Genomic DNA, 27,993 nt, shown 5'->3' with positions numbered 1-27,993 from the left:
GCCACAATGTTTGGTTGGATGTGCAAAGTGTGCATTGGTATATAGCTATGCCCTACTATACTGGGGTTTATTTTCATATTAAATTAACATTAAAACATACATATTTTCCAGGAAAATCTCAGGCTCCAATTATATGAATATGTCAATAAATATTTATTGTAATTACATGAAGTTTTCAGACAAGCCTCTGAATGACAGTATTCACATCACAAAAATAGACAAAATGTCATCAAATTTAAAGTGAAATGTGCTGGTACAATGCACAATGTAGGAAGTGTTCATCCTCCAGGCTATATCATGATATACATGAAATTCAGCATTTTGCCAGTCAGACTTTCTCATGCTCAATTTGGTGTCTTATCCAAATGTTTCTTTGCCTTCTTTCTCTTTGTCTTTGTGGTTTTGACTTTGGATTTTTTTTGCTTGGTCGTGAGAGCTGGTCTAGATCTGGTCAAGTGGTTGGCTGTGGGGCTCAGCTTCAATTGGTCGACATCAGGGTTCGAGCTGGAGTGCACTCCCAGGGCAGAGGTAGGCTTGGCAGAGGGGGAGTGTGTGGTGTCTGTCAGCAGGTTGGGCTGAGAGTAGGAGCGTACTGCGGGGGAGCTGAGAGAGCGGGAGTTTGGGGCTCCCCCAATCAGAGGCAAGTGGACGTGTTCACTACTCAAGTTTGTCACGGAGTAATGGCTGCTGTTGGACATGACCACGTGGTGCCAGGAGCTGAGGGGTGTGGCCGAAAACTGCGGTCCACTCGAGTCCTCTTTGGTCCCCCCTGGTGACATGACTAAGGAACCGTGCGACATACTTGCTTCCACCGCACTCTGGAAGGTCTTCAGGATGCGATCGCTCTTCTGCTTCTCCTTCTTCTGCCGTGACTCCACCTTCCGTAGCTGCCGGCGGTGGTCACGCATCATCTGCTTCCTGGTGTCGGCCAGGCCTCTGTACAGCAAGGCACCATGGGAGGAGAGCAAATGAGCTCCAAACAATTTTACAATCAAACTTTTAGGAATTTTTCAATTTTCTTCATTCAAAATATCAGAAAACAATTGTGGTGAAACTGACTGCAAGAAACTTCAGTTCATTACAAAGTGTTGCAATACAAAACACATCTCTGTATATAACTTCTGCGTATTTAAATATGGTTTTTCTCATAGTTCTTGTTCTAGGTATGGGGAGGTTCATGAAATGACTGCAGGAATAAAGCACTAACATTAACTTCAGTGGACTACGGGATGAAGCATGCTAGTAGGCTGACTGTCCTTCTCTTTTCCTGAGGTCTCCTTCAAAAACATTATTTCTGAGTTAACCTGAGCTGCCCCCAGGTCAATCAACTAGCATGGAGGGTCAGAATTGAGCACAATAGGCTCAATAAAATGAGTAAATATAAGGAAAACAAAGAGATGAACTCCTTGAGACTTATCTACTATTTTATTAGCATTTGCTTTCCATACTGCAGTTGGCTCTCATGTGTACTTATGGCATGCAAGCCTGAGAAAATCCCACCTGTAGTCAACCATGCCAGTCCGCTCTCTATCAAGTCTGTGAATCAGCTCCTCAATCTGGTAGCGATCCAGAGGAATACTGGATTGCTGCAATAGTTACACAAGAACGGAAGGAACATAAATAGAATTAGGGTGTAGCCTTTTAATTTCACAATGTGACTGGAGGCACTTTACTTGACGTTCCTTCAATGTCCCTATACCAGCCATTGCAAAGCCTAAACTTTATCAGAAACTTATGCATGCGTAGAAAATATATTTTTAATCACACACAAAAACTGCCTGTACCGATTGAAAACATACTCTAAAACTTAAATGATTTATGAAAACAGAAAGTGAACTGTTCCTTTAAATACATTATTCTCGTGGTTTTACAGCATAGTATGTACGGCACTGAGATCTGCAGATTTGCAGAGATGAGCATGTTGGGGAATCACTCCTGATAGTTAAGCAATCATTCCATTGGTTGATTTTGAAACATAGTCCTTTTATAAGTGAGTTTGAGCCATTATGTCTGTTTTTGCATGGGCTTTATTTTAACAAAAAAGCCATTTTCACTTCCCATTCTCACTAATAGTGGCTGGAATTGTTACAACTGTTGAAGGCATAACAACGACAGCAGAGACATACTGATGAGATTTATCTGTCCTGCACAACTTTCACATGAGTCAACATGGGTGATTTGTCAGTAAATACATTTATCGGGCAGACGAGTGCTGGGGTGAATTAGGGCGAAACAAATTCATAGGCACAGTGATATCTGCTTTCGCTTGAATGAATGTTCCTGAATACTGCAAGGCACTGGAAATTAATTAGTGCAATAGAGCTGTCAAACGTCAGGGACGGTCCTCAGAGACAGGGGGCTGGATGCATCATCGCCTCTGACCTGCACTGCCCTCCTGAAGTCAGAGACAGGCACACGCATGGTCCCATCTTTATCGATGTTCCGGAAGAAGTCCCAGAGGCGCAGCTTGTGTACATCGAGGTAATCCTGCAAGGGGGCAGGGCGAGGGTTGGTAAGAGATTAACCAATAAACTCCTGCACTGAATAGAAGCAAGTATACTTTTCTGTCATGCATTCATGATATTTCATTTCACTGTACCTGGATGACTTTCATGGGGTCGGGACGTTTGGGGGGCTTCTTGGCGATGAATCCACCGACACCCCCATAATGCACTTCTAGACTGGGGTGTTCCTGGCAAGTGACTTCCAACAACTGTACGAAGTTTTCATTCACAAGCACATTCTACAAAATGAAACACAGACCTCAACAAAAGCTAACAGAGGATTTCCTGTTTACAAAATGTTACTGTATGTTTAAGTCATATGTCACTTCAGTATTTGAGGTCTCTATTTTTGTGAAATCCAATGTTTTATAATATACAGTGGATCATGAGGTCTAGTTTAAGAAGGGTTTAGGACTGATTGAGCTTGTGGAGGAACCCACTGAAGGCTTGGAAGATGGGGATAGCACTCACAGAGATGTTGATCTCTTCCAGGGCTGATTTGGGGGTGTTTCTCACAACAGTGATTAGAGCTAGAGCACCCTCTACTGTCAGTGAATTGTAGGCCAGCTACAGAGATAAAACACAAATGGTTGGTAATTCCCTGACACTATCAGAAAAATAAAGAGTCACAGAAAATTTCTAATTTTATCCTACATTGAAAAGATGTCCATTGTGCCTAGACAGCCTACCAGAACCCCTTGTCTGCAGAAGAATATCTATTACTTCACCACTTTGGTTAAAAATTTGCTTCTGTCATTACAATAGACACTACAATGCTACTGCTTCACAACTGAAGCTGCCTGTGGACCCACCCACCTGCAGCACTCTGAGCGTGTCATTGGCCTCCAGGCCCTTGCACAGCATGCCCGTCCCCTCATTGGTAATGCGGTTGTAGCTGAGGTCCAGGTGCACCAGGGTGTTGTTAAACTTGAGGGCCTCCCCCAGTGCCAGGGCCCCCTCATTGCCGAAACCGTTCCAGGACAGGTCCAGGTGTTTCAGAGTCATATTCACCTGGAGAGTTTGTGGTGAAATGGGGGATGGGGGGGGATGTTGCATTTCTCAAGCACAGCAACAAGTGTGAAGCACCAAAGTTCCAATGCAATATTCCACAGTCACACAGTCAGTCAGTTCAACAAATAGATATGAGGAGAATGAGGGAAATTATAAATTATATATGTTTTTCATTATGATCATGTGGATATGTCTGTGTCAAATCTACATGTAAATATGTGTGAGATGAAGAGATCATACAGTCTGATTCATGGTTCACAGACAGCAGCACACAACAGCCAGTTTTGTCAGTAATCTCCTGTTGTGTGTAGGGTTGATCCTCACTTTAAGCCCAGCACACAGAGCCACAGCCCCTTTCATACGCAGGTGATTCCAGCTCAGGTTCAGCACTTCCAGCCCTTCATTGTTTGCTTTGGGAAAGAAACACACAACCCAGTGCATGGCGATTCCACAATTAAGCAAAATGAAATGTTTCAGACACAGACACCATAGCTTTCCCCCTTACATATGAAGATAGGACAATGGCCTTCACTTCAGTGACTGCTGTAGAATTGTGATAAATCTGCATTGTATTCATACCTAACATGTGACCCAAATGCTCTCCGCCTCTTTCGCGGAATTCATTGTGACTCAGGTCCAGCTCTTTTACCCTGTAGTTATTCTAATTGAGGGGAAAATTATAACAGGTACAGCACCATACATGTATAATAGATACAGTACATACAGTGCAGTTACAATTTTTGGCATTTTGGCTATGAACTGTGATAGATTGGATTTGAAACAAAACAATGCATATAAGATTGAAGTACCAACTGTCAGCCTTAATTTGAGGGTATTTACATCCATACAAGATGATCCCTGTGGGAATTACAGCTGTTTCTATACATACCTCCCCACAACAAAAGTTGTGTCATTGTCCAAATACTTCAGTTTAACTGTGAACACAAGCATACAGGTGCATTAAAGTGTTTGCTGCAACTTACCGACAAGGCATCAGAAAAGTTTTTTCCATCATCCTCTCTGAACTTGTTACCTGGATGTAAAAAAAGTGCCTAATGGATTTCACTGTCACCTGTTTTTATTTAAATTTATTTTATAACACAGTAATATACTCTACCTGAGAGCTTAATTGATTTGATGGAAATGTTTTCTAAAAGCATCTTAGTGATGTGTTCAGCTCCTTCACTCTGGAGGTGATTGTTGGAGAGATTCTATGACAAATAGGGAATAAAACATTGTCAAGGGATTGCAGGCTAAAAATGTTGGTTCACTGCATAGTACGTGAATCAGCTATCTACTGCCCTCCTGTGGCAACATGTAGATGCCTCATCGTACGCAATCCTATCATTAGAACCTGCTAAGAGATGGTCTGAGAACCTGCTCAGTCAATTTAAGATGATTCCCCTCAGGTGCTGGTTATCAAACTGAGGGTTACAACCCACTGTTGGGTCATGAGTGGGATTGAGGTGGGTCACAAGATGGCTGTTTCATACACCTTCTATAATTATTTCACAGGGGTCAAAATAAACAATGGATTATCTATTTGCACTGTGGGAGCTGCAGAGTGCGCAAAATTGTTTTGATACTTTTTTTACAACATTTCAGTTTCATACCTGAACATATGTTAGTCTACAGTTCAAAACAGCCGCACAATATTTATTTTAAGATAAAGTAGGCAATGGGCTTGTAAAGTATGGGAACCACTGCTCCTGTCTATGTATACCTGTTGTTCATCTTTGTTCATTCAAACCTACCAGATTCTGAATGGTGATATTTGATTTCAGCATTTCCACAAGATGTCGCGCCCCTTCGGCCAACACATAATTATCCTCCAGCTCCAGGGTTGCGATCTGCATGTCAGTCTGAACATGTGTTAGTATGCTGGAAAATAATCTCTAACAGTAAACTTAATCTAGGTACAGACCAGGAGGTCAAATAGGGTACTCACTACTAAGGCAATGGCCAGTGCCTTGCACCCCAGAGGTCCCAGGCCATGGTGGTTAAGATTAAGGGTGGTGCTGCCCAGATTCCGCAGGAAATAAGAGACAGGGACCACACCCACCATCCGACAGGCTCGTAAATATATATCAGCAGTGGACATTTCCGTGTTATTCTTCTCTGTCTCTGGGAAGACGGAGATGCACATGTGCAGTCATTCCCTGAAAACAACCACCTTTGTACCTTATGAAGAAGAACTAACTTTACTCAGGTTTTGTACTGTGGAATCTAAATGAATATGAAACACCAGAATAATTATTTAAGCTTGGATATTTGCTTATCAAAAAGCGAGAAATTATGATGTCCTTGAAATGTATTATATTCTGTAGTGACTCTAAGGTTATAAAAATACCAAATATCTTTTCATTCAGGTCTGCAATGTCATACATTACGCAGAATCAAATAAATGCTGGAATATAATACATACAATACATGAATTTTTGTTAGACAACATTTTGTCTGAGATTGTAGTACTATATTATATTTCCAATTACTGTTTAATTTATTTTTGCAATACTTCAAGTTTTGTGTTTTCTTGTTTTCCTCTGATAACTGTTCATTATATTGCCTAAAACCCCATTCATGGAAGGGAAGGCCGACATTCCAGAAGTTCTACAAAAATATCTGAAGAAAAATCCCCGGTACCTTATGAATAACTATTTTTTTTTTTACACCCCACACTGCAAATGCAGAAAAATGAATAAAAATAGATAAATAAAAATTTCAGTGCTGCATTAACTAAATCGCCGCTAAACTATCAAAATAAAATGGTTTGTTTAAAATGTCTCATTGTAATCTCCCCTTCCCGCAGTCTAAAGTGGAGAGTTTTACCTTCGGCCTCCAGGTCTGTGTCCCACTCATCCCAGCTGCTGGATTCCTCTGAAAGGGATGACTCATTTCGCTCTTCCAGTCTGTGGGACTCCAGGGATAGGCTGCACTGGGCCATCGCTTCCCCCTCATCAGTGTTTACCAGGTCCATGCTATGGATACAGATTTATATCATGAAATGAAATATCCAGTCTGGTCGCAGTAACATTTTATTTTGTTGCTCACACATAACCTACCTTCTGCCATCAAACATTGTACCTTGGACAGTCAGTGTGTTTCAGCATAGAGTCTGTCAGTAACTCTATCTTGCAAGAAACTCTACCTGGCCTTCTGGTCATGTGACCCTGGAAGAGTATTGGGGTAACAATTAAATATTTATTCCACGGAGTGCATGTATATATGTTTCTATGTAGTTTTATTTGTCATCCTAAGGGTGTAGACAGCTGAAAACTCAACAGAGTGCTGTTGCAAGAAAACAAGGCTGAAACAAGAATGATTATGACATTACATGTCATGCACTTGTTGTACGTCGCTCTGGATAAGAGCGTCTGCTAAATGCCTGTAATGTAATGTAATGTAATGTACATGAATGTCAAATGTTTAGTCACACGTGTTACACTACATTGCATTCATTTTGCAGATACTCTTATCCAGAACGACTTACAGTCTTCAAAGTATGTGTAGGCTTTGCATAGATGAGAAACTCAAATATACATGTCACCAAATAAAAATGTGTTTATATGACTGTGATGCATTTTAACAGTGCATGATGTAGAGCATGACATAATCCTTTCGAAGTCTGCTTTAAAATGGAAAAAGTTATTAATCAAACACACGCATCGCAAAAGCACGTTTGTTGGCATGGGCTAGCGTACACAAATTTGTATTTCGTTCCTCGTTAGGCAGCCGAAAGTAGTAAATAAAGTAGTCTTGTGAGCGGCTGTGAGCATGTGGCAAGTCTCCGACAGGAGCTTGTGCAGTGTTGTGGCATTCAAGCAGTACTATGAATAAAGTTTTCACCATACAGGAAGCGCAAGAGTAGGCTACGTCAATGAGAGGATGATTGGAAGTCTCCTCTATTACGTACTTTTCCCGTTAACACGGTTTGTACACAGCGTTTCAGGTAAATATGTGCGGAATAGTTAAAAAATTAAGTGTGCGTTTCAGTTTTTATATTGCTGTTCATTTTTTGAGCCCAGGCCGTGGCGTAACTTCTACCTACACAGTCACTCTGGCGTACGCGAGAATTCCAAAAGTGAAGGGAGCGATAATATATTTCATGACAGGTGCAAACTGCATAGTATTATGTGCATGGCTCATGAGAGTTCCTCCCTGAATGTTATGTGCTCACTGGAGGTAAGGACTGCGTCTGTTAAAGACAAACAATCATGTGCACGTGGGCTAGCACACAGCAGCAGTTGCAAGCCTGTGTTTACCAATAGCGCAGCTAACAGAGTTAGCGAGAGAACTGTATGTTAAGAAGATGTCGTCACTTCCCACCTGTCTCAAATGTACATTTGCATGCGCCCTGGTAACGATAATAATTAAATAGAAAAGAAAGCTCAATTTATTCAGTTTTTAATTTTTGTTTGAAACCTCGCCATTTGCTGTCAACACAGACTTGTCGAATATTATAATTAAATTTGATTTAAATCGAATGTCATGAGGTTCATTTGTGTACACAGACTTTGTAAATCTGGAATCATTTCTGTTGTAATTAATTGCAATGAAGTGCATGAATTTAGTTAATTCAGCTCAGTTCTAAAGTAATGCAGAGAAATGCATTTTTGGAACCGTTAGTAGTGAGTAGTTGGATACATTGACTGTCTGATCCAATATCCCAGTGTTGCTTGTGCTTTCTATCCGCAATGGACAGCTAAAAGAGCAAAGCATGGTCTAGTGAAGGAAAGCCCTTCCGTCTTGATGAATGGCTCAGAGGTGTGGGACGGTGGAGGTGCAGCACTGCAGGTGCACAGTGAGGAGCAGACAACCAGCCTGGAGCAGTGGCACAGTGTGGGTGGTGTTCCTCAGGAGCAGGCGGAGGAAGAGGAGAAGGGGCGAGACATCCAAGAGGAAGACCGGGAGAGAGTGACCACAACTCAGGAGTCACAGAGTGAGGAGGTGGGGGATGGGCAGAAGAAGGAAGAAACCGTCATGGGTGAACAGAAATGCGGTAGTGATGAGGAGATCCTGAGAGAGACGAAAGGGAAGGAAATGCAGGAGGTGGGGAGTCCTGTGGCTGAAGGGAACAGGAAAAGGGAGCGGACAGAAGAGGAAGAGGAAGAGGGAGGGGCAAAACAGTCAGAGGAGTTCAGGATGGTGCAGGCCCAGGTGTCTGAGGAGGACCTGCAGCAAAAGGGAGGGCCATCAGAGCCAGGACCGAAGCAGGGCGCTCCTGCAGGATCAGGAGGGTCGGACCAAGGGGCAGGGTCTGCTGAGGCTGACCTCGGTGAGCAGCAGCAGGGGATATCCAGCTCAGTGCTGGACCTGGGTGCCCTCCTTTCTGAGACCAATGTGCAGCCCTGGGAAAACTTTGCCCAGCCCCTGTACACTGGCTGGCATTTCCCCACAGGCTCTGGGCTGGGTGAGGTGGTCCACTGCCCATCTTGGCAGTTTTCTGGCATGAGCTACTACCCTCAGCAAGAGATGACAACCTTTGAAGGTGAGCGGATTTTCATGCGTTGCAGCTTGTCATTGTGAGATAGCGGTCTTCAGTTCCTCAGAGTGCCCACAGCACTGTAATTGTTTAGGTCTCTTAAACAGTCATGTCAGTGTGCTTCATGGGTCAAAAGACTCCTGCTTGCTCTGCAGTGGTGTGGAGGGTGTGGGAGAACCTGTCTGAGCCCCACACTGAGTCGGAACCTGACCAGGGAGCTGGATTGGGTCCCCAGGAGCCGTTCAAATTCACGGTCATGTCCTACAACATTCTTGCTCAGGACCTGCTGGAGGCCAACCGAGAGCTATACCAACACTGCGCCCCAGAGGTGCTGGCCTGGGAATTCCGCTTCCAGAACATCCTGAGAGAGTTTGTGAAATGGGATCCTGATGTGAGTGGAACCTTACTGCCCTCACCAGTACCCACTGTGATAGTGTACTCATACGTATTTGAGTCCATTAGTATCTGTGGAGTTCAGTGCACTTTGAATTGAATTTACACACTCATCAGGCCTAGGCTTTGATACGTCTTTCTCTTACTGAACCCGTCATCTCTATTTTAGATTCTGTGCCTTCAGGAAGTCCAGGAGAACCACTACAATGAGCAGCTCCACCCTGCCCTCTCTGACCTGGGTAAGCATGAACCATCAGTGGGGCTGTGTGGTCAAAGCATACTCAGCATTCTCACAGTGCCAGCTCATCCAGTTGGCAAAAGTATGCAGTAATTAATATACCCAATCAAGCCAATGGATATTTCAGCTAGACCTGTGGAAGAAGGAAGTGACTGCTTTGAGTTACGTTACATTACAGGCATTTAGCAGACGCTTTTATCCAGAGCGACTTACACAACGTTTGCATTTTACATTGTATCCATTTATACAGCTGGATATATACTGAAGAAATTCCGGTTAAGTACCTTGCTCAAGGGTACAACAGCAGTGTCCTTACCCGGGAATCGAACCTGCGACCTTTTGGTTACAAGCCCAGTTCCTTACCCACTGTGCTACACTCCGAATTACTGAGTAATTCAAAACAGTGAAAAAGTTCATACATTAAATAAGTTCCTGTATGTTTGCATATTCTATTCATGTTTTTCTTCTTACTTAGTAATAAAATTAAGGTAAACCTTAATTTTGCAGAGCGTATACAAAAATGAGTTCGCATTTCTCTGCCATCGCTACAGGAATGTTAAAAGAATCCAAACTAGTAGCTAATACTGGCACAATTCACTCTAATAATGTTCTGTAGAGCTGCTTTGTATTGTATGGACAATTCTGCCTGGTTTTGGAGAAAAAATCAGGTCAGACATTCTAAAGCAAACCAAAGCTGTAGCAGGAGTAGGAAAATACAACATAATCATCTGAAACTCTTGATGCAGGTTACGTCTGTGTTTACAAGAGGCGCACTGGCACCAAGACGGACGGGTGTGCCATCTGTTTCCGGCGAGCGCGATTCTCCCAGCTGTCGCTCAGGGTAGTGGAGTACTGCAGGCCCCAGATGGAGATGTTGGACAGGGACAACGTGGGCTTGGTGCTGCTTCTTCAGCCCATCAGTCTCCAGGGTTCAGAGGTCACTATGCTGGGTTCGCCCCTCTGTGTGGCCAACACGCACCTCCTGTTCAACCCCAGAAGGGGCGATGTGAAGCTGGCCCAGCTCGCCATTCTTTTGGCGGAGATCGACCTGATTGTGAAGAGCCTGCCGCTTAAGGGGGCCGGCTGCCCGGTCGTTCTCTGTGGAGATTTTAACTCCGTTCCCAACATGCCCCTCTACAACTTCATCACGACCAGTCAGCTGTACTACCACGGGATGCCAGCCTGGATGGTGAGTCTGATGTCTTGGAATCTGTGTAATATGTCCTTTTATTGCTTTTGGGGATGTGGTATCATAATTTTATGATATATGGTGTTACACACAACAGGTAGAAATATAACCCCTTATGTGATATTGTGGCTTATGCAAGGATTCTGCTGCTTCTGCAATTGGTGGCAAATCTATGTAAAACTATAAAATGATCATATATACTAATTAATGTGTATTAATTTGAGCAGGTCAACCAATCTGATACGTTAAAATAAAAAATGACAACTCCATCAATAGCAACAAATTGGCAGTATTCAGCATTAATCATCTGGATATAAATAGCGGACAGTGAATTATGCATTGTAACTTCTCTTTTGAATTTATGTCCTCCTGGTGGGGCCAAAGAGAAATTTCCACAGAAATGGACAAATAAATCCAATCAAATTGAATCTATTAGAATTATTTATTTCGCTAATGGACCTCACAATTGCATTTTAAAATTATTTTGTTCTCTACGCTAGATATCGGGTCAGGAGGACTTGTGCTATAAAATGCATCCTCGGAGGTTGTTCGCCCCCTTGTGGCCAAGCACCCTTGGGATCACGGACACCTGCCAGTATGTGTCCGACCATAGAATTGACAGACAGGAGTCAGGTAGGTGGACTGCACTGTATTGTGTGTTGAAGTAAGCTGCCAGTGTGTAATAATTAAGTTCTTTACACTGGTTTGGGTAATATGATTTGACAACAATGTTTTCTCTTAAATCTCTTACACACTAGTTAATTCTGAGATCAAATCACTGATTAGACTAATAATTAAGAACAGAGTTGGTATGAAATCCTGAAACAGATTGACTCATCAGGTACCCCTGCTTTAAGACAATAAATGCTTACAGCTGAAAAAGACAAGGAAAAATCATCAGATGTTTTTTGTAGATTTTGATCTTTTAAACAAACAAGAGATATGGCAAATGGTACTGGACATTGTAAAATGAAATGACCCTTGTCAACAGTTGAGGGATCACTGAAGAGCATCCTGGTGGCATATTGAGAAAAATGTAAAAAGACAAAACAAAAAAGAATCCAAAAATTACAAGCAGTTATAAGCAATTATTTTAATTTCTTGTTGAACTGGTTTTCAAAATGTTATTATAGCAGATGTCTAGAAAATATGTTTCTATCTGAGAATTTTATATAAGTGTGTAATTCATATTTTTGAGTGCATCAAGAGACAACATTGAATGTCATTTTAAACACGATAAAGATCAGTCCCGTTTTCCTGGCTCTTAGAGAATGCGAGCGCATGCATGAGTGGTTACACTTGGTCTGACATCCTGCTTCCATGCTTTTTGTTTAGGGAAAATCCTTTATGATCACAAGTTCCTCCTTGGACTGCGTTTCTGTGAGGCTGCTCTGATTCGCCCTGAGCACCTGGAGCTGATTCCAGGTGTGACGGATGTCACTCCAGGTAAGGCACTGGAAGTGGGTCGGTCATGTTTTGTAAGCCCTTTAGATTTACTTTCGTAATGTTTTTATGTCCTCTCTGTGTCCCCTAGACAAACCGGAGGAACAGCCACACATCAGAAGGTCAGTTTTTGGACCTAGGCTAGAGATTTTCCAATATGGCTCCAAGTGCATTCATTTAAAACACCAGATACAACACCCCGGTAGCCAATTTGGTGTTCTACAGTACATACAACAGCACTGGTCCGATAAGGTGTGACCAGGCACATCTCTCTCCTCAGGTTTAGAAACACTATTCGCCATGGCTTGAACCTGAGGTCAGCCTACAGCCACTTTAACAGTGACACAAACAGGCTGGAAGTCACCACCCTGCATGCAGACTTTGGGACAACGGTGGACTACATCTTCTACTCCACCAGGCCTGGAGGTGGGTAACTGGAAGATTCTCACGCAGAGCACATAGACCTGCATTTCCCCATGAGAAAACCTGTAGCTGAACAGTGCATTAAATACCTTGCTTGTAGGAGCATTCTTGAAATGCGATGCCCCTTTGAATGATTCATTATTACAGGAAAATGTCTTTCCTGTTTTTAATGAGAAACGACGCTGTTGAAAAGAAATTTGTTGATCATAGTCTGTCCTGGCCCCTCGCTGGTGGAATGACCTCCCCGTGACAGTCAGAACAGCAGAGAATCTCACCACTTTCAAATGCAGACTGAAGACTCATCTCTTCAGGCTGCACCTCCCTAGCCTATAGTTCAGTTCACTGTACCTAGCTAGGATAATTTGATTATGTTAGTGTATCTGGCAGGATTGTTTTTGTATGATTAGGTGTGATTCCAGTGCTAGTTTGTACTTGGTAGGATTCTTGCTTGCTGAACAAGCTTACTCTACAGGGTTGGAGTCCTGATCGATGTGGTCACTTCTGGCACTACGATCCTTACTTCACTCTAGTGTTTCTTTTGCGCCTCTACATCATGAAACCTATGCACTTGTTGTACGTCGCTCTGGATAAGAGCGTCTGCTAAATGCCTATAATGTAATGTAATAGTTGGTATTATTTGTAGGAACTGGTCACCTGCAGCATGGGGGCCTCAAGTTGCTTGGCCGTCTTGCACTCCTGTCACAGGAAGATCTCTGGCCAATGAACGGACTGCCCAATGAGATCTTCTCATCAGACCATCTGTGTCTCTTGGCTAAGTTTCAGCTGGACCCTGACCATGTGTGATGGCCACCTGGGTCTGTGGCCATTTGGAGGAAGATGAGTTAACACTGTTCCCATTCAAGTTTTTATGTCCAGTTCCAGTTCAGATGGTTAAATTTTAGGCCTCAAGTGTTTAAAAGTGAACATTTGGTGCTTACATATGGAAAAGAGCATTTACAATTATGCAAGATGTGTTAGACTTACCTGGCAGTTCTTTTTTTCTGAATGAGCCTGCTTGGTTTTACCAGAGGCAGAGTTTACTTTTTAAGATTTTCTGTATGTATGTGACAGAAACTGAGCCAAGGCTGACTTGCCCTGTAATATTTACACTTTTCCTTACCTGCATTCATGTCTTAGATGTTAAGGCAAACTGCCAGGAAGGATCTTGAAATTTCAAACAAACTTCGAATTATTTCTTACTTGAAGTACATTGCTATCGTGCCCCAAAGTTGCTTTTCTTTGGATAGTTGTTTGAATGGGAGAAATCTTATGTTAACAGCATAACTGAAATATGAAATGCCAACATCCACCTCGTGGTGTTTCTTTTTTTTTATTGAGATCTCTTCTCCCTCATGTTGAGTTTTGATTACTCAAACTCATTTTTTCAAGTGGTAGAAAGTGTACAAAATAAATATTTTGTATAAAACTTGAATATAAGGAATATTTTTATTCTAGAGTATCTATGCTGAAAGCATGTTAGCTTGCTTGTGAAAGCTCAGTGTGCCATTTTTTCTTTGGGGGGGGGGGGTTCAATAGCAACACACTTGTTTGAAAATAAAAGAAAGTTTGAGTACTGGACTTAGTTTTTTTTTTTTTTTTTTAATAATATTTTGATCTTTAGCATGTTGTCGAGCTTAAGAAAGACATTTCTGTAATGTAGGTAGAGTCTGTAGTTTTAGAACCAGAAGATGAGTAAACTGAGTGTGTGAAAATGAGCTCTCGTATCCTTGGAGCTCATTGTCCTGGACTACACTGAAGCATACAGACTCATGGCAAACATGCACCATGTGACTGAATTATTCATTCAGACTGCAGCCAAGCATGAGGGGCAGAGGGGTTTCTCAAGGGGGATGGAGCTGTGGTGGCTCTCTTAGTAATCAGTGTGTAGAAGAGTGTTTAGGTGCTTGCCTTGACGGATTAGTTTTCACTAATCTATTTTTAAGATTTTTCCCCCCACTTTTCTGTTTTATTGGCTTCATTTGAGGTCCTGCAGCTTAAGACACATGCATTACATTACGTACTTGCCCAGGATACACTCAGCATCACCATTAGAGCGATGGATACTTAAAGATGCAATTCAGGGGTGGATATCTTATTGGAAGGAAACAGAATTTCACCTACTCCATATTTATTTTGAATATACTGTACAGTCTTTGGATGACAAGCCTAATTCCTCTGCCACTGCTCCACTCACTAATCTTCAGCTTCCGATTAGAAGGAACAGCTTGATTTATGGATCTGTAAAATGTACAGATTATTTACTTGGTTGCCGTTTGTGCTTTAATGGGTCTAGCTGTGATGGATGTTCCTGTCAGTGTAGGTTTGTGGAAGCAACTGCGGTACGTCGGTAGGTTTGCAAAATGAAGTTAAGTTTGCAGACGTGTAAAACATTCCCAGCAGGCTGCAGCTCCCTGCTGTGACTGTAACAGCCAAGTGCCTCCTCTCGTGCAGAGCACAAATCCCCCAGACACACCAAATGGATTGTGGAGAAGTGGGTCAGAATGCGTGCAAAGTAGGTTAACGTTCCATGCATCTTATTAGTTCCCTCAGAAAAGGGGGAGGGGTTATGTGTATTGAAGAGACTTTTTTTCCTGATGGCGACAAGGGGAGGAGGAAAGTTGCTTCATCTGAATTTTTGGCAGGACCTCAACAGCGGGGCCAGCCCTACAAACGCGAATGGCTGTGAGTGACTGACTGAGTGATGAAGTTACACCAGTGGTCGGCCGTGTGTGGGGTCCAGCCATATACTAGGTTTTAACCTGGTCATGTTTTGTTTCTGCAGACAGCCTGTAGAGAGTTGAAATCTGCCACTCAAAACTCCCTCTCTCCCCTAACCGTAGCACCCACCCCCACCCTCCACTGCACATGGGTGGCAGCCTGTCACTCAAACATGCACCACACCTCCCCAGAGTCCAGAGCAGCAGAATGCCCCCCCCCCCCACAACACAAGCACATTGCTAATCTCCTTCTCCATGCATTCTCCCATTTCCTGGCAGTAACATGGAGCAACAGCCGAGGCGGCACACTCTAATTTCACTCTAATGGAATGTGTCAGCCGGGTTGGATCTCATTAGTCAGGGCTCGCATTAGCGGATTGCTGTTCTGTCAGACAAACTACCCATCTGACAAAGGCCCCATTTTTACTCATTGATAATGCAGTAATCCCAAGGTTTATGACTTAGCCTCAGCCAAAAGTACCAACTGAACCTGAACTATTGAAAACACCTGCAAATCTGCATTGACTGCAGTAGCAATGCAGAGTAGGGACAAAATCATCGGTTGAGAGGTTGATTCCAGACGACACTGCCATTTCCAACCCTACCCTGCAGGCTAATATATAAGATGCTGCAAATGGTTGTCACTAATACAGTATGCAAAAGCACTAGGCTTGGAGTACCATTGTGTTTTTACCATTCTATTCTGCGTGTGTATTAAGCAGGAACCAAAATGTATTACATGAATAATTTATTGCCAAATTTGGAAAGAGCCACATAATGTATTTTACAGGTTTGTTTTTGTTTCAACATCTGTGCAATATATTACGATTTACAATATAAGATTACAATTTGCTTGAATCTTTTAAAATTTGCCAAAAAATTATGATCTCTTGCCTTTTGAAATAGCAGAATACTACACAATCATTCAGAACTATGTGGATTAAAATGAAACTGCACTTGTACATGAAAAAAAATTGTTTAGATTCTCCCACTAGTGATTATAAGACTTGAATTATACATGAAACCCATTAAAACCTAAACTGTTAATGACGCGTAAATAATTTAGGCCTAGAGTCCATACACCAAAACCTTTTTTATTTGGATTCAAGTGTCACAAATTCATAGTGCTGATTTTATGTTTTTCTGGAGAGATAAATCTAACCATTCAGAAGTTCCATTCAACAATTCCCTTACCCCAAAGAACAGAAACAAAGTAAGAAAAGTTCATGAGAAAAAACAGTAACAATGTCTTGCGATTTCCAAGAGCCATTTCTCCAACTCCAAACACAGAGCTGTTTGTCACAGTGGATCAGCTTCAGTAAGGGTATGTTTTATAATTAGTGAAGGCACAGCCCTGAACCGTTGCTAATTGCCGGAGAGTATGTATTAAAATGGAGGCCAAGCTCCATCAAAGCATGGCTGGTCTTTTATTTCCTTTGCTTGGCTAAGGATGTGATTTGAATGAGTTTATTACCAAAAAATGTGCCCATCTGTAGTGTGCACCATTCTTTTTTTTCTGCTGGAATCCTGCTGGTGCCTGCATTATCTTTGTTATCTCTGGTTACAGTGAAGGCCTCTACACACTAGTGAGTAGACGCATGCTAATCTATGGACTGAGGTGCAACTCAGTTTCAAATCTGACAGTGTGGGGGCTGGCTAATCGCACACCTCCACCATCTTCATTATGCCGTAAAATCATATCCATCGATTTTGAGCTCTGGTTTTGTTCCCCATTACAGAGAGGGGTCACTTAAATGAAAGTAGAATTGCTGGCACTGAATTTAAAAAGCACATGGTAAAGTAGAATTGTAAGTATTTGACCTCAGAGAGATTCCTGTCACTGATGGCAGATGCATTTAAAAGGTGAACAGGCAGCAAAAATGCCTTCACTTAGCTATGGAGCCAAGAACATCTTCCCTTTGACAGCAAAATTCCTGTTAATTTTTTCCTCCAGAGGTTAAGAAGTTGCTGAAAGGGGAAATTTTCTGAATTAATGCTTTCTCCAGATACACCTTATTGCACGCACATCGTAGGTTTAGGATGAATATCCTCCTTCCTCTATTGCTAGGCCTGGTATTGTGTTAGGTCTACCATCAATCTAAATCAACTAAAATTATTTAATTCATTCATTGTGTTTTTGCCAGTGCATCCAACACTATCAAATGTGTCTAGTGAATTATGTAGTACAAGTTATCAGCAGTTATCAAGGAGAAATGTAAGAAAGGTGAATGAGTGAAATTATATATATTATTACAAACACAAGTTGGAGCAAAAACCAGTACACACAAAGCCTTCCGAGCACTGAGTTCCTCACCAGCATGGTTAGACTATTTCTCCATTAAAACTGTGGAAGTACTCTATGAGTGATTACAACAGTGATACGTGTAAAATGGCAGCAATGCCCCTGTACAGTGTATATAAAAAATACTGACATGAATACTGTAAACAGACCACTTTTTTGCACCTAGACCTCATTAAGACTTCAAATAACCCTAGCAAACACTTATAAGTGTATAATCACTTCCTGAAGTCACCCATAAAGATAACAATGTACTGTTGTTCTAACCACAGTCCTTTCCTATGACACCAAAAGTAATTTTGCTAGACATTCTACTGTGTATCCCCCTTCTCTTACCTAGCTACAACTCGGGTAACTGTATACCTGAAACAACTGACGATACTAAAATTAGCTGCTCCCTCTTTCAGTAGGTATGAGCGATCTTGGTGTAAACATGGTTGGGAAAGTTTGTTTTTTTCAAGGTAACAAGATACCATTTTACTCCAGGGACCACGTTACAAACAACATTTTTCTTTCTGAGCATCAATAGGTGCTCTTAGTTTCATGGTTTGGCCAACTGTAAAATTCAAATGGATGTGTCCTCCGCAGTCAGTCACAGGTAGTTAGCCAACAGCAGTAAGATGGCACACTAGATTGAACAGTCACACATACTAAGATAAGCTGCAAGTCTGAATGCATGTTTATCTAATTATCACATCTATAAAGTTCATGGAGGGAGAGGACGGTGGAAGTTGGAGACTTTAAAGATTTAGTCTATGTATATTGGACTTGGCAGTTGCATTTATTTTATTTTGGGATTCTGTGGCAAAAGCACAACTTGACAGTGGCTTTTAGCCCGCCTAACAAATTATACAGGGCAACTGTGAGTGTGTTTGCATGTGTGCTACTGCTGCCACGTCTCACCTGCTAGAGCACTTAGCCAGGGTTTTCCCTCTGCTTACCTCGCAGAGTGCATGTCTCACGGTCCTGGTTCTGGGGTTTATGAATTATACATTACCTATTAAATCTTACATGAAAGGCACCAGATGCTTGGTTTGCAAACTATCTACTACAAAAGCTTGATTACTGTCCAACAGGCTATGGGTTATTTGTATTTACACACATCTATCAATGAAATTACGTTCAAATTCCATCATTGTGGAGTCGCTGATTTGTTAATTGGACACGAGTGACGAAAAAAAAACCCTGTGTCCATGTTCTCATTACTGTCCCTGTTTAGTTCCGTTGATTTACAAATTGCACTGGTGTTTGCCACTCCTAATTAACAAGGCCCCACATTGTCATTTATAGCATGTTCTTCGTTATAATGAATCAATTAAGAAACAGGCTTGTCTTCATCTTTTTTTGAGACAAAGGTTTCCATCACCACCAAGAGTTATGACCAAAACCACCTTATGGTTTGCTCTCCACACAGAGCCTGCTGCAGTTGTCCACTGGTCTTAATTTAACACAGCTCCTCCTGGTGCCCTGGATGACCTTCCTCACACCCTGATCTGGTACCCATTCATGTCCCCCGGGGGTTTTGGCTCCAGCACCTTCTTGTCCCCTGAAGGTCTGCAAACAAACACAAATAAGGTTTATCACGACAGTCTATGCTGCGTTTATAGCATACATCGCACAGATATGTGGTTCTCTGTCTATGATGTACTTGCTGTATGAAGCTCAGAAACTGACCAACATTTTTAGCAATAAGCCCTATTCAAAATAAGTGCCTATTGTCGATAAGGCTTCCACACTGAAGCTATCGTTTAAGACGTTATTAATATGCTGTACAGTACAGTCATCTAGCAGCAGATTTACAAGCAAGGTATACTCAAGACAACCATGTGACAGGCCACTTTCGAGCTGTCTTCTACCGTGTGGCTTTGGGCCCCAGAGACACAGATGGTCAGACACTTGAACTTTAAGTGAAGATGCTACATTTGTTCTGGGGAACACAGTGATCTGAGGTGTGTTAAAAGGACCCAGAGCTTTTGGACGAGTGGCGGGGCAGCAGTACCGTCTCTCGCTGCGGCTGTTCCTGCGCAAAGGGCTGGCCGGGACGCGATGGGGGGACCCAAAGTCTTTCTTCCTGTCTTTGGTAGGGGAGGGAGGTGCGCCCTTCCCAATCTGCAACATAGCCACACCGTCAAGTCAGACACACATATTTACAAACAGGGCTAAAGTTTTGGTTTCGATATTGGTCAGTGAGGGGTTTTCCTACTATTTCCAGCCTTTATACAGCCACACAACTGCTATTCAGGACACACATCAAGAAAAATGGCTAAGAAATCCCAAAAACCCTCATGGGTCATTCAAAGGAGAATAACATTACGTTGATACCGTTGATGGATGCAGATAGCTAAGGGCCAACCAAAACTGAGGACCAATTTCCATCAAGGAACAGGAGATGTGAGACCATCAAAATTTGTGAGTGAGGAGGTCCACCAAAAGTTACATTACATTTATTTTGCAGACGCTTTTATCCAAGCGACATACAAAAGTACATAAGGTGGTTTGCTACTCTGTAAAGCATCTTTTTCTGTAAAAAGTGCTGTACAAATATAATTGATTTGATTTGGTAATTGTAAAGGCTACAGATACACCTATGCTGCCTCTGACAATGAGCTGACTGCAGTGCACTATAGCTGTGCTGAAAATGCCGCAGGACCGCAGGACCCTTGCACCAAACACAGCAGCGATGACTGCATTTCAATTACTTAAAGAGAGGTTCATGGGTCAGACATGTGCTACAGGAGACTGAAATATGCTGAAGGTAGCACAGTCAATACCTGATGGCCAAATGTTCCCTGTCTTTAATGTAATTGGCTGTGTCTAATCAATGAGAGGGAAGCTCTCTGTAAAATACCAGCCACTGATTGATACTGCCTGCTCACGCAAGACGCATGTTGGCTCTTTGTAATGTGGTGCTATCCATCGTCGTTATGCACTTCATTGCTGCCCTTCTCATTATTGTTCTGAATAATAACCTTGTAACGGTCATCATTTTAAAAGGACAAATCCAACAGCAGAATCCCACCACTGGCACGGCTGGCATTATGGCATTTGTTAGTGTTTAAAAGCAGTCGTAAACAATTCCTTTTATAAACAGGGCATCACATCTGCCCAGGATGTGACTAACTCCGTGACTAATTTCTGTCATGAACCTCGTGAAATGGCCTGAATCACAGTGGAGTCCAGATGTTCCAATATACAATGCCACACTAATTTCTGTATTGGAAGTAGTGGACTGGGACTGTTGTAATCTATGGGATGGTGGTGACTGGAATAGACATAATGCATACTGATCAGAGACCAAAATTGCCAATTTGACAGCAGGTTAATGGGTGCAGTCAACATCCCTTTTCTGTGAATAACAATAATGGAGGAAGTAGATATGAAATATTTCCATGCTTAGACTGAGTCAAAACCTTGTGCTACCTTCCACATTCCTAGACTGAAATCAGGAGGGATTCTGAAAAGCAACTTATAGCTACATGAGAGAAGATGTCCACTATGGTCCACCCCATCTCTCAGTCTCCCTTAGCCCTTTGAGAAGAGTAAATTTTTTTGTAGTGTTTTATTTTTCAAAATTCTGTCCAGGTTCTAGAACTCAGTTACCAGTAGTGATCGTTACATCAGCATTAGAATGTTCAAATAAGAACATTCAAATCCATATTTGCAGTCTTACACATTAAAGGGTTAAATACCCCAACAAACACCCAGACTCCAGAGACTAACCCCTATACCTGTATCTCTGACAAAAAACCTCTCTTTACCTCTCTTCAAACTCTCTTTAACAACCTGAGATTCTTCCCCTATTACACAAGCAACCATTCCACCAGTAAGCCTTACCTTGAGCCGCATGTCGCGAGTGTGCCTCTCAAGCTCCCGACGAAGCTCCTCCTTGGAGAGCTTGTCCACGTCAAGGATAGAGTGCTTCCAAACGATCTGCTCCACGCTGTGGGGGTCATGAGACACGTACTGGCCAATCTTCACCTTGCGCAAGGTGTGCCAGTAGCCGCGGTAGGCGCCCTCGAACTCCTGTACGAGGTCGGCCAGCGTGCGGAACTCCAGCGGCTTGAACATGAGGTCCTCCCTCCGGCTGATGCCCAGAGCTCCGAAGCGACCCCCGCTGTGCACCCCTAACACTATGTGCCGGAAGTGATTCCCTGAGAACTGCGTCTTAAAGCTGAGCGGAAAGCGCTCCACACCTGGCATGCTGTTGGTGAGGTAACTGGGGAAAGTCAAGGAACCTCATGCCCACTCAGAACTCACATATGAGAGTTGGTTCCCATCTATTACAATTAATCTAATCTGTTCTATTCTGTTATACTGTAACATGGTGGAATAAACTAAAATAGGTTTGTACAGCACAGTACGTTCTCCCTGTGCGATGCCCATCTGTTCTGACCAAATCTAGGGAGGGATTTTTAGGACAACAAAAACACATTTTCCAGGATATGCAGCATTAGTATCAACAGACACGTTACCTAACATGTCTGTGTAATAACTTAATCCTTGTCTGTAATGTAATGCAGAGCAGACCATTTGAGAAAAACTACTTTTTGTACCATTTCTGGATCTCATGCATAGTCTGGGCACAGTTCAACAAAATGTGTCTTGCAGATTATACTCTGAAGACAGGCACCCGCCTGAATCCGACATAACAACTGTTCCTCTGAAGGGTTTCTGTTCCCCCCATAAGTTATCCTAGGGAAGGCTGTTAGCTTCCTGTGCCAAAATTACACAACATACCATAATTCTTTGAAATGTATGGTTGTTTCTCAGATTTTAACCCTTAATAGTTTTATCATCAAGACTACTTTGGGCACTTTAATGGTATATGAATAACAACTTTTGAATAACAACTTTTGCCATAGTTAACAGTTAGACACAGACACAGCACACAAAGATGATTACTACACGCTCCAAATATAGTGTCGTATGATCACCATACTGTGTCTCATGTTATGTGTATTTGTAATAAGAGCGACAGACCATATGTGAAGGATACATTCCCAGGATCACTGCCTCCAGACATTTGATTGGTAGAGACTCACGGATCATTTCCTTAGCGATGTCCATCAACCTACGCAGGAAAAGATTAGGTCATTCAGAATCTGCACAAGTCACCCCAGGATGACTCCAATTTCCCAGAGGAATTATATTCAATCATCCTGAGCTCATTAGAGACAATTCCTGGATTAAAAAATCATTCCAAAAAACACAAAAAAATCTTTTTGTCATCAACTGTAAGCCTGAAAAACAAGACGATAAACTCATGCTTAACTTTCTACTAGTCCCTCACTAAGTTGCAAAGCAAAAGTTACAAATATGTCAAAAACAGCTGAATGTTATATCAATATTGATCTATTTAAGTGTGACCACTGTGATTTATTGCAGACTCGGTTTATTGTCTTATTGTTGAAAAAAAGGGAACAGCATTCTGAACAAAACAAAAATAGAAACACAATACCTTGGAAAACTATTGCTGTCACGAGGAATGGATTACTCTGAACTTATGGCCAGTTTTCCATTAAAAATACTTTAAAATCTTATTGTCATGAAGCATGAGCTCGATTGACTTCACATCAAGGATGGAAATCACGCCATTTGTTCACAAAAAAATTGCAGCATAAACCTTTTATGTTCAAAGATGTCAAAATGACAGCTAATCACATTGCCTATCCAAATAAGCAATGCTAAATAACAACATAAATTCTTATCTGACCAGTATGACACTGCATATATTATTACCAGGCATACTTTATTGCCCATGACATGACCAAAAGGTGGCTTAATTGACAATGCTGTTGGATTTCTTGCTTGAGCAGAAAGTGATGTGCTGTCTCAAGTCATTTTCCATGAATAATCAACCATGTAGGTGCTGGGAAGCCTGTCCTCTGAAGCTGGTACTTATTATGGATAGTGCTAGTTCAACATCTGGTTCTATATTATGCGTCTTAATCATAAAGGGAATACTCCATTGACTGTAGTATACTTAATATAATATTGCTGTATTTAATTTGGCTTGACGTTTAGATCAGAATTTAGTTCATCCAGGTTTGGGCAACGTTCAAGACGATAGTCAAATTCATCTTGTACTTTAGATGTATTTTTTTAAAAATCATAAACAAAAATATTTTCACTGCATTTCCCCTTTAACAAAGTTAATGACTTAAGAAATATTATTATTGTGCTGAATCACATGAAAGATGAGACACTAAAATTAGACATCGACATACTGTGGTCTCTATTCAATGAACAGCTGTTTACCAAGCCGTTTCAGAGAATGAGCTGAATCAGATTAGCAATACACTTATTTTGACGGCATGAAATGCATGCTTGGTTTGACTCCGACTACTTGCTTTGCTTTAATAACAACTTGCCATCCCCTGGGACTAATATTAACCAGCCCTTTGCAGAGGTTAATCTCCAATTCCTTCTGTGGACTTAATCGTAACAACAGTATCCATTTAGTCAGGAAACATCACTCCCGGTCACTTCCTGTGACTCCTCTCCCACATCCTGCCCAGCTGGCTACAGTACAGCCACAGGAAATGCTGTTTCATCAAACAGGGAACATCTATGGGCTGCTGTCATTCGATACAGAGGCCTGGTGAGGGGCTGGCAGGGTACTGACATTTAATACAAGGGCTGTGCTCAGAAACAGGAGCTTTCATCTTAGAATGTCAAAGGGAAAATCAAGACAAAGGACACTGGAACACGGCATGGCACCAGCGCCACTGTACCTACGCAGTAAGAGGCCTGCTCTTCTTGATTTCGAAAAACTGTGTTCCAGTGTGATTGTACCTGTAGCACACGTTAAGCGCCAACAACAGACGGAGAGCCAACCAAATGACAGACAAATGACACACAAGAAGGAAAGAGCAGAAGCTGGACACTCTAAACTGGGTTAGAGCATGGAGAAGGGGTCTTTATGGTGTTTTACAATATTTATATCATGTCTGAATTATTGATGGATTTCATGAGCTTGAGGTCTCAAGATTCTTACTTAATACAATTATGCTTTAAAAAATTATCCAATTAGCAGACAATAGCATTTAATGGTGAGGTTACCAGGTTCACTCACATTTCGCCATATTGCCACAGCTCTTGGCCAAGTTTATGCACAGTGCTTTAAATATATTCACATACAGTAACCCTGTCTTATTTTGATGTCTCTTCACTGCTGTATATTTCAGGCGTTGCCATCATCATCTGTTCTGTATCTTGGCAGCCTAATTTACATGACATAAATTCTTACCTATATCTGCATCATGAATAATGTATGAAACAGAAAATAAATATTCAAGTTTGTAAGAGGATACACCCTGGCTCAACACCGTATTTCAAGTGTGCTACTTTTGCAGGTTCTTTGCCTCTTATATGAGCATCAGCCCTCAGCTGCAGCTTCTCATGGTGAAAGGGTGCATCATGACCATGGTGACTCTAAAGACCCAATAAAGCCTTCTACTGGGCATCAAAACAGAATATCCAGCCGTATGGTCATCCTCAATGATAGCACTTGGATGGCAAAACCTTGCTCTGTTGCCTTGTCATTTTTAATAGCATCAGCCTCTACCCCTAGGCCACTCTGTGGGTTCACCGTGCCATGAGTAGGCCAAGAAGAGGCAAGAGGAAAAGGATACTGCAAATCCCTGATGTATCTCTGTATGGCTTCCAGGCGGTGTGGGACGGTGGTGGCTGGCTGGTACGTAGGCACACTTGGTATCGGAATCTGCGGAACAGAACAAGACCCATGCAGTTTCCTCACATCGCACAATCCCCATATTCACCACAGCTGGAGAATGTCCCCTTGTTCCAACTGTCTTAAGCTGCGTTACCAACGTTTGGAATTTTAAATTCTCCCTCACAAGCTGCACAAGGCATCAATTAAGGGAACACTGGAATCTCCACAAAGGACACAGGGGTTTTTTCCCCCGCTTGCTGTCCATTCAAGCTTTTGTAAATCCACAGATTAGGTATGATTAGCCTGTCCATCAGTGACTTCATTGCTTCATCTGGACAACTTTAAATACTTTCTCTGATTTTACAATTGGTGTTGTATTTTACATGACAATTTAAAAGAATGGTATCATATCTCAGAAAATGGTATTTACTGTTAAAGCCTGAGTTTGAAACCTCATGATCCCAAAAATCTATGTAAGTAAGAATTAACATCAAGAACAGAAAAAAACATCAGATCAATACATTTTTTGCAGCACAGAAATCAGTAATTTTTTAACAGCAAAACAGCATTTTGCAGCCTGTGCCTACCGCTAGGTACTATAGCTGCTATTCCAGGGTTTCTGGTGTTTTATGGTTCACGGTAATGACTGGTGTGAAACTGATGAGGGTCCATAACCGACTCCATTACACCGATTCTGCAGTGTCAGCTATGTTGCAAGGCTATACTGTACATTCCAAGCAAAATGTTTATATATAATGGTTTCCCCCCCTTTTAAAAGAGTAACTTTTTCAATATATACACAATTCATAAATCACAATGCATGCAAATCCATCACTGCATCATCCTCCAAGATTTGTGGTCAACCAGCACTTTTCACCAGCTGTGCCAGAGTACACCACATTCTGTGTACACACATTGCAAGTGGTCACTTGTTCAGAGGAGATGCTATTGCACCCTTAGATAAGGAAAATCCTGCTGACTGAAACCCTTCCTCCCCAAATGTTTCACAGTCCAATTATGTATAGTCTTAATGAACAGCCAGATCCAATGTCTTAGTTGGATGTAGCTACCACCTTGGAGTTATTTTCATCTTCATGCCACTCTCTAGTGTATACGGAATGCCCATAGTTGAAATACTTAACATGACTTGCACTGGTGTATAGCTATTCACACCAAATTATATTACTGCAAGACACACAAATATTTGCTGACTGATGGTTGGTGCTGTTTCACATAAATGAAAGGGGCAAGCTGCCCTTACCTTAGGCAGATCGCTAACTCCCCTGATCCTCTGCCCTACAGCCTCGCCATCAGGGTGGATTCGGGCCACATGCCGCCACATCCGCTCCCACGTGTCCTCGTTCACTGGCAGGCCACCCCGGTTCACAAAGAAGGGCACCCCACCATCCCGCATATCTTCATCCCCCTCATCCTCCTGCTCCTCCTCCCTCTGCTCCACCCCCTCACACCCCGTTGTCCTCCGCAGCACCCCGCCAGCACCCGCAGTCCTGTCCCCTGACATTGTGAGGACTCGTCCACGCTCCCTACCTCTTCCTGTTTTTAAATCTGTCACAACCCTCACTTACTCCAGCAACAGGTGAGGATACACTGACCAACTCATGACACTGACAACAGTTAGAAAAAAAATCAAAAACAATAATCAAACATCCCAACACATTGACTCAAGCACAAAAGTGGCAATATAAAGTTTTGATAAAACCATATGAAAAATGCTATTCCAATTACCTGAGAATATTTTCAGCAATACATTCCATATATATATTTAAAACAGCGATATGTCAGATGTTCATTTGATATTATAAGGTTTGCCGTTTGCCGACTTGGTAATCAACCACTACCCCGTCATAAATGCAGTTCCTCTGTATACCTCAACTTCAGGTTGTCTTCAAAATAATTTAAAGCCACTAATTAGTAAGGCAATACAAAGACAACTTCAAAAATAACAAGCCATAATGCTGTCTGAAAGGGAAAAACTGGCAGCGGTTTGTTATTAAATAAATACAAGTTTTGTTCATAAACAATCATAATATTCTTAACTAGTATGTGTCCATTATAAATTCTCTCTTTGTGAAATTAAGACAATGTGGCGATACTGTAGATAAGTATAAAAACTGTACTTGAACCGTAGCCAGCGAACTGGTGAGCGAACAGTTACGTTTTAAGCATGCACTGTAAACAAATTAATAAAGGAATCAAAACTGCTACTCATGCATCTTACACCGCAGTATATTGCAAAAACGGAAATCGGCAAAAGACAAAAACTATTAGCCATAGATCACTTGCGTTGAAACCAGAGGTCAACCAAGACTACATCCAAAATGCTGCTGAAGATAACGAAAATGGCCACAATTCCTTGGCTCTTGGCCTGACCAGGATCAAAATTCCGCTCTCTTCTATCCTTCATAACGGTTTTCAGCCGTCAATTCAATATATTTCCCGGTCCCACGAAACCTTGTAGACGCCGATCGCATGCCTGTTACATTGTGCACTGCTCAGACACTCCCAGATCCCTTGTTTGACGCGCATGCTCAATGCAAAAGGATTACCGTATCTGTCTGGACGTAACACCCAGTTACTTTTCCCTCTGCTTTCACTTTG

The 27,993-nt window shown here is 42.0% G+C and overlaps 3 protein-coding genes across 7 annotated transcripts; 1 reads left to right on the top strand and 2 right to left on the bottom strand.

Annotated features, from left to right (window-relative positions):
• Positions 1-113: 113 nt before the first annotated feature.
• On the bottom strand, positions 114-7,697 carry LOC135250933 (leucine-rich repeat-containing protein 74A). 2 transcript variants are annotated; one of them, XM_064327792.1, is made up of 15 exons: positions 7,564-7,697; positions 6,578-6,685; positions 6,345-6,493; positions 5,464-5,639; positions 5,270-5,377; positions 4,633-4,726; positions 4,499-4,548; positions 4,095-4,176; positions 3,840-3,925; positions 3,321-3,515; positions 2,976-3,071; positions 2,600-2,743; positions 2,383-2,487; positions 1,501-1,586; positions 114-936 (listed from the first exon to the last, which is right to left on the bottom strand). In XM_064327792.1, the coding sequence occupies exons 2-15, from the start codon at positions 6,592-6,594 to the stop codon at positions 345-347; spliced, it is 1,980 nt and encodes a 659-aa protein (XP_064183862.1). In that variant the 5' UTR covers positions 6,595-6,685; positions 7,564-7,697; the 3' UTR covers positions 114-344. The 2 variants fall into 2 exon arrangements, with proteins under 2 accessions (XP_064183862.1, XP_064183852.1); XM_064327782.1 differs by lacking the exon at positions 7,564-7,697 and adding an exon at positions 7,217-7,323.
• angel1 (angel homolog 1 (Drosophila)) lies at positions 7,335-25,366 on the top strand. 3 transcript variants are annotated; one of them, XM_064327769.1, is made up of 10 exons: positions 7,335-7,464; positions 8,218-9,003; positions 9,153-9,388; positions 9,560-9,629; positions 10,375-10,817; positions 11,318-11,450; positions 12,153-12,263; positions 12,352-12,382; positions 12,541-12,686; positions 25,273-25,366. In XM_064327769.1, exons 1-10 carry the CDS (start codon positions 7,401-7,403, stop codon positions 25,302-25,304), a joined length of 2,052 nt encoding a protein of 683 aa, XP_064183839.1. In that variant the 5' UTR covers positions 7,335-7,400; the 3' UTR covers positions 25,305-25,366. The 3 variants fall into 3 exon arrangements, with proteins under 3 accessions (XP_064183839.1, XP_064183821.1, XP_064183830.1); XM_064327751.1 differs by lacking the exon at positions 25,273-25,366 and adding an exon at positions 13,327-14,261; XM_064327760.1 differs by lacking the exons at positions 7,335-7,464; positions 25,273-25,366 and adding exons at positions 7,557-7,697; positions 13,327-14,261.
• Positions 16,481-27,927, bottom strand: vash1 (vasohibin 1). 2 transcript variants are annotated; one of them, XM_064327810.1, is made up of 8 exons: positions 27,121-27,927; positions 26,636-26,999; positions 25,334-25,422; positions 24,438-24,494; positions 22,696-22,770; positions 21,534-21,915; positions 19,699-19,808; positions 16,481-19,253 (listed from the first exon to the last, which is right to left on the bottom strand). In XM_064327810.1, the coding sequence occupies exons 2-8, from the start codon at positions 26,894-26,896 to the stop codon at positions 19,181-19,183; spliced, it is 1,047 nt and encodes a 348-aa protein (XP_064183880.1). In that variant the 5' UTR covers positions 26,897-26,999; positions 27,121-27,927; the 3' UTR covers positions 16,481-19,180. The 2 variants fall into 2 exon arrangements, with proteins under 2 accessions (XP_064183880.1, XP_064183873.1); XM_064327803.1 differs by having other exon boundaries at positions 26,636-27,927.
• Positions 27,928-27,993: the final 66 nt, after the last annotated feature.

Source organism: Anguilla rostrata, chromosome 1 (genome assembly GCF_018555375.3).
Source record: "Anguilla rostrata isolate EN2019 chromosome 1, ASM1855537v3, whole genome shotgun sequence".
In the NCBI taxonomy this organism is placed as follows: Eukaryota; Metazoa; Chordata; class Actinopteri; order Anguilliformes; family Anguillidae; genus Anguilla; species Anguilla rostrata.
The sequence above is the reverse complement of the archived record's forward strand: the minus strand, read 5'-3'. Positions and strand labels throughout refer to the sequence as shown.

Bases quoted from the DNA above. Each gene is read 5' to 3' on its own strand.
- vash1 (XM_064327803.1), bottom strand. From the start codon at position 26,896: ATGTCAGGGGACAGGACTGCGGGTGCTGGCGGGGTGCTGCGGAGGACA. The intron at 24,495-25,333 runs GTATCCTTTTCC...CGTGTGCTACAG, and splicing joins AGATACATCAGGGATTTGCA to GTACAATCACACTGGAACAC. The intron at 19,254-19,698 runs GTACTGCTGCCC...GTTTGTTTGCAG, and splicing joins AACAGCCGCAGCGAGAGACG to ACCTTCAGGGGACAAGAAGG.
- angel1 (XM_064327751.1), top strand. From the start codon at position 7,401: ATGATTGGAAGTCTCCTCTATTACGTACTTTTCCCGTTAACACGGTTT. The intron at 10,818-11,317 runs GTGAGTCTGATG...TCTCTACGCTAG, and splicing joins ACGGGATGCCAGCCTGGATG to ATATCGGGTCAGGAGGACTT. The intron at 12,687-13,326 runs GTGGGTAACTGG...TATTATTTGTAG, and splicing joins CTACTCCACCAGGCCTGGAG to GAACTGGTCACCTGCAGCAT.
- LOC135250933 (XM_064327792.1), bottom strand. The intron at 4,727-5,269 runs GTAGGTTTGAAT...TATTTGTCATAG, and splicing joins ATATCACCATTCAGAATCTG to AATCTCTCCAACAATCACCT. The intron at 937-1,500 runs GTGGGATTTTCT...CTTGCTGTACAG, and splicing joins ACTGGCATGGTTGACTACAG to AGGCCTGGCCGACACCAGGA.